At 35.9% G+C, this 5,081-nt stretch overlaps 2 protein-coding genes across 2 annotated transcripts in view; both read right to left on the bottom strand.

Annotated features, from left to right (window-relative positions):
* Positions 1–773, bottom strand: part of LOC100631616 (CCR4-NOT transcription complex subunit 6-like) — a 3,091-nt gene extending 2,318 nt beyond the window's left edge. The window contains exons 1-2 of the mRNA XM_019996892.1: positions 323–773; positions 68–132 (exon numbers count right to left, since the gene is read on the bottom strand). Of these exons, the coding sequence (XP_019852451.1) occupies positions 68–132; positions 323–755 (498 nt within the window). The 5' untranslated portion in view covers positions 756–773. The remainder of the gene's footprint in view (positions 1–67; positions 133–322) is intronic.
* Positions 774–886: 113 nt separating this feature from the next.
* LOC100631489 (transmembrane protein 222-like) lies at positions 887–2,186 on the bottom strand (the record flags this gene model as incomplete). The annotated part of the gene is made up of 5 exons (XM_019996891.1): positions 887–1,102; positions 1,451–1,581; positions 1,635–1,722; positions 1,772–1,803; positions 2,076–2,186. Coding segments are annotated over 5 exons (468 nt in total), but the record flags the coding sequence as incomplete, so codon positions are not given.
* Positions 2,187–5,081: the final 2,895 nt, after the last annotated feature.

Here is a 5,081-nt window from a genome sequence, read left to right as displayed (position 1 = left end):
AGAGAGAGAGAGAGAGAGAGAGAGAGAGAGAGAGAGAGAGAGAGAAATAGTTCATTGATGACTACTAACTTGATTGTCTTTGTTTAGGCGATATAATTTGTATCCATTCTCTATCAGGTGGCCTTGGAGAAACTATAGAAATTAATTATGGTAATTTTATTAGGACCCTGTTATTACTATCAGAAGTCAAGCATGTGCATGTACATGTATATATGTAGTTTAAGACAGATTTAACTACAAGACAAAAACAAAATTGATCCATAAAACACATAGTCATATACATGTAAAGTGGATTAAATTGAAAATACATAATTATTCTCACCTGTTAAATTGTCGATCAAAAATGCCAAAAGCTTTGATGTACCCTGGGGCTCGGCGGCCATATTTAAAATATCAACAGTGAGTGGATTACCAGCCACATCCAGTACCTGGAGTAGAAACAACCGACCCAACTCACACGGCAATATCCGCAGTGAATTATTATTAAGAAGCAGTTCCCTGAGTTGAATCATATCCCCAAGCTCAGAAGGCAGACTCCTCAGTTTGTTACCAGAGAGATCGAGTAGGGAGAGATTAGAGAGGTTCACTATATCTGGTGGGAGTCTCTGAAGGTTGTTATCGTTCAGGTAAAGCGAAGTCAAGTGAGTGAAGCTCCATAGAACTGGGCTTAAGTTCTTTATTGGCCCCCTTAGCTCTAGGCCCGTCCAGGAATACTTCTTTTTCGTGGTCTCTGTTCCTTGTCTGTTTGAAATCATCCTTTCTCTAGGTCTTTCTCTCTCATAAATACGAAGGCTCTTCCACAGAGGAAGGAGGGAAATCCTCTAAACATACAGCCATTTTGAAAAAGTGGGAGGGACGAAATCAATTTTTAAGACTTGACGTCATCAAGGGTGTGGCATAATAAGTATGTTAACGCCCACTCATTACAACAATACATAAAAGAATACAAGTACATTAATGTGTTAAAATAAAATATTTTATAGTCCTTTGTAATTGTTAAGCAGCAGATGTCTTCACTACAGTTGTAGCAATGACAACAATAAGGATCGTCAGTATAGACAGGATAATAAATGGTAACCATGTCTTCAAAAAGCCACCAAAACTAAAAATAGAAAGACAAATGTCATACAGAGTTAAATCGTAATATGACACTCATTCCATTACAAAATACAAATAACTGTAAAATAACTTTAAAACTCAAAATAAAGGTAATAGAGGGATGATGTGATCATGTGAGCTCCAAAATAATAAATAAGAAAGATTATTCATAATTAAAATCCCAAAAAGGGGAAATTAAACAAGCAAGTGTCAATATTATAAGCTGCCAGTAGTACATGTACATGTACTACTTATATATGTACATGTACATAATATTACATGTACATGGTTCATGTATCATTCAATAACTTGTACATGTACATGTACATGCCTCATATAATTACATACATACCTCACAAATTTCCCTTTAAATACCATAAGAAATCCCAGCTTGTACATATTCCATGAAGTGGAGTTATCATACTGCATCAGGTTAAGAGCTCGGGCTACGTGTGAATGACAGTTATCACAGAATAGATTATGCTAAAAAAGATGATGACATTATTTTCATAAAGGACACATGTATGTATAGATACCATTCTGTGAGAATACTCCTCAGAAGCTTGATGTACAGCAGAGTCCCAGGTAGCAGCTACTCTATTCTTAGGATTCAACTGCCAATACCTACAATAGAGAGTAACAGAATACTGAAATACATGTGCACTGTACTTACATTGTTGGATTACCAAATCCCATTTGATCCTCCTACAACAAAGAACAAAGTGTAACAAGTAATGCAAAACAATTTATAAACACACACGCTCACACACGCACACACACACACATGTGTAATATTCAACATGCATGAAACATTCACCATTCTCAAGTTACAATGTGCCTAGTATAAGAATATTTGATATAATGATAAAGCCAGTTAAAATTAGACCTCTCAATAAAATTTAATTTTTATCATTATGGCTCACAATGTATGTACATGTATATGTACATGTATATGTCTAAATCTACTAAAAACTTACAGAAACATAGTAGGGTCCAGCAAAATCCCTAATGATACCAGCAGAAGTACATATACCCATGTGTCCAATGAATGGGAAAAACCACCTGCAAGAAAAATATAAAAATCCAATAAACACACATGTACATGTACTAAATGTGCATATGCATTTACAGTACATGCGAAAGCTAAGATAATAATAATTATTATTATTTCATGTAGGAGCCTGGGCTTCTATTTTCTATCTTTAACAGGCTTCTATTTGAGGGTTCTCCTATACGTTACATAGGATTATTCTCTATATAGCCCCAAAATAGGCTTCTAACATTCTATTGAGAAAGGCTTCTATTTATTGGAGTTGTGGCCAAGCAAACCCTCTATGAGACTACATTCACTTCATACCACAACTAATGAACTACATGTACAAGGAATACTGCAAGTCTTTATATAGAATCCTCTAGGCTTTTATTTGAGGATTACATGACATGTATATGTATAGACTAGATACAAGTACATGTAGCTGGTAATTTGAAGGAGAAAAAATTCGGCAAATTTAACATTTTGATGGCCATTCGCCAAACAATCATGTGTATACTCAATGACTCAGAGCCACAAATTCGCCAAATTAGAACTTGCGAATCACTAATATTTACTCTTTCCAAAATTAACAGCTACTTGCAAAATGAATATATAAGTACATATAATACAGTAGTTTTGCATAGCCAGACACAGGGTTTCCCACCGAATTTTGGCATAGTGCTCATGGAGTTTATTGGGAGTGGATTGTCAAGTTGCTTAATAGGGTATTTCGTCAAAAAATCAAAAGGAGACACTTTTTCTTTGATCTTTATATGTTGTGTAGAAAGCTTGAGCTGATTTCGGTCAAATTTGTTTTTTTATAAATTATCAAAGTTGCTCAGAAATTGGGCCAAAGACCATATAAGCCTTTGGTCTTTGGCCCAATTTGGCCAAATTTTGTCAAAAATGACTGAGAGAAATCTCCATTTTAATAATTTTTTTCTAATACATACATGTACATGTACGTCTGTACAAGTTCTTATGTTGTTAAAAAAGTTTGAGCTGATTCCAATCAAATTTGGATTTTTTAATAAATTTCTAACATTGCTCAAAAATATATAGTCTTTAGTCAAGTTTCGTTGAAAATGGCTCTGAGAGAATCTCCATTTTTATAGTGTTTTTTAAAAATACATATACATGTTCTTATGTTGTGCACCAACTTTGAGCTAATTCCAATCAAAAAAGGCTGCAAAAGTCGTGGCAGCCATTTTGTTTGGGGGTGAATCCTACTTAGTAATGCTACTGCGTTACTAATTAATTTTTTTATAAATTTTTTACAATTGCTATAGTAGATTTGTTGCAGGTTGGGTGAGGGAAGTACTAGTCTTTGTAGCCTGCTTCTGCTGATAAAAGAGTTATGACAGCAAAGGTACAGTAGCCATGCAAGGTATGTCAAACCTAATTTAATAATGTTTTATCATTAGGTGAATCATTCTCAAAAACTGAGAGAGAAACCACTAATGTCTTGGGTAATTTGTGAAGTGAGCGGGAAAGCAGTGTCTTGTCACTGCAATTGCATAGCTGGGCTTGGTGAATCTTGCAGCCATGTGGCATATCTCCTTTGGGCTATAGAAGCAGGCGTGCAACTAAGAGATTCACTTACAGTGACGCAGAAGAAGGCTTACTGGGTGTTACCAAATAGCAGGAAAGATGTACCATATGTTCCAGTGGAACAAATCAATTTTCAGGGTAAAATTCGTGCTTGAAGTACATGGAAAGCTGCTCATCATCTTCCTTCTGTTGTTGAACAGTCTTCTAGTACAACTTACAGTTCATTGACATCAAGCATATTCCCAGACGTTACTTCTTTACCTTGCTCATCTTCACTCACTCCGCCTCATCATAATGTCTCAGCCACACTATCTCAATCTGATGGTTCAGCCAGTTTTCCATCACCAAAACAACCATCAAAGACCATCAATCCTCCAACAGACGCAGAGATACAAAAGCTGTATTCTTCACTAGCAAAATGTAAAAGTAAACCAGCTATTCTTTCTCTGACAAGAGACTATTCATCTTCATATATTCCCCTCTCTTTAAGTCCAGACTTACCCTCACCATTATCTGCATTGTACAACACCGAATATTTATCATCAAATTACACCGACTTGTTATCTCTTGCTGAGGACTTGGAGATATCCATTACTGAGGGTCAATGTTTAGCAGTAGAGAAATCAACAAAGACTCAGTTTCAATCTCGTATTTGGTATAACATGAGAGCTGGACGCATTACAGCATTGAGATTGAGAGCAGTATGTGCTGCAGATGAAGCAATTCCTCCCATGAGTCTAATCATGTCCATCTGCTATCCGGATGTAGCTCGTTTCAATTCAAATGCTACAGGATGAAGCACGCCAGAGATATAGTTTACAGTTGAACTCTACTCATGATGGATTGACTATAACAAAGAGTGGGTTATTCATTAATCATGCAAGTCCTTTTCTTGGTGCCTCACCCAATGCACTTGTAGATTGTCTGTGTTGTGGAAGTGGGATTTGTGAGATTAAGGTTTGTGATCAACTTGTTACTTATCATTGATTTGTATTCTTTTTTTAGTGCCCCTACTGTCATCGTGATGACACAATTGAAGAGAGTGTTGCTGATAAAAGTTTTTGTTTGGAAGCTACTGAAGGAAAAGCATATCAACTAAAAAAATTCACATGTATTACTACCCGGTATTTTGGGCATTAGTTCAGTATGAGGTGTGTGAATTGAATGCTATATAGGTTCAACTACAATTGTTCTGCAGTAACAGAAGGTATTGTGATTTTGTAGTTTGGACATCAGAGGACATTTTTGTGGAAAGAATTTTCCCAAATACTGAATTCATCACTGGATGTATTTCAAAAGCAGAGTCATTCTTTAAGAGAGCTATTTTACCAGAGTTGCTAGGGAAATTCTTTTCTCGCGCACCAAAGAATGCAATACAAACAGGCGAAGCTGATGTATC

The sequence above is a fragment of the Amphimedon queenslandica genome, unplaced genomic scaffold (assembly GCF_000090795.2).
Source record: "Amphimedon queenslandica unplaced genomic scaffold, v1.1 AMPQUscaffold_13394, whole genome shotgun sequence".
Taxonomy (NCBI): Eukaryota; Metazoa; Porifera; class Demospongiae; order Haplosclerida; family Niphatidae; genus Amphimedon; species Amphimedon queenslandica.
This window is presented reverse-complemented; position numbering and strand designations above follow the sequence as displayed.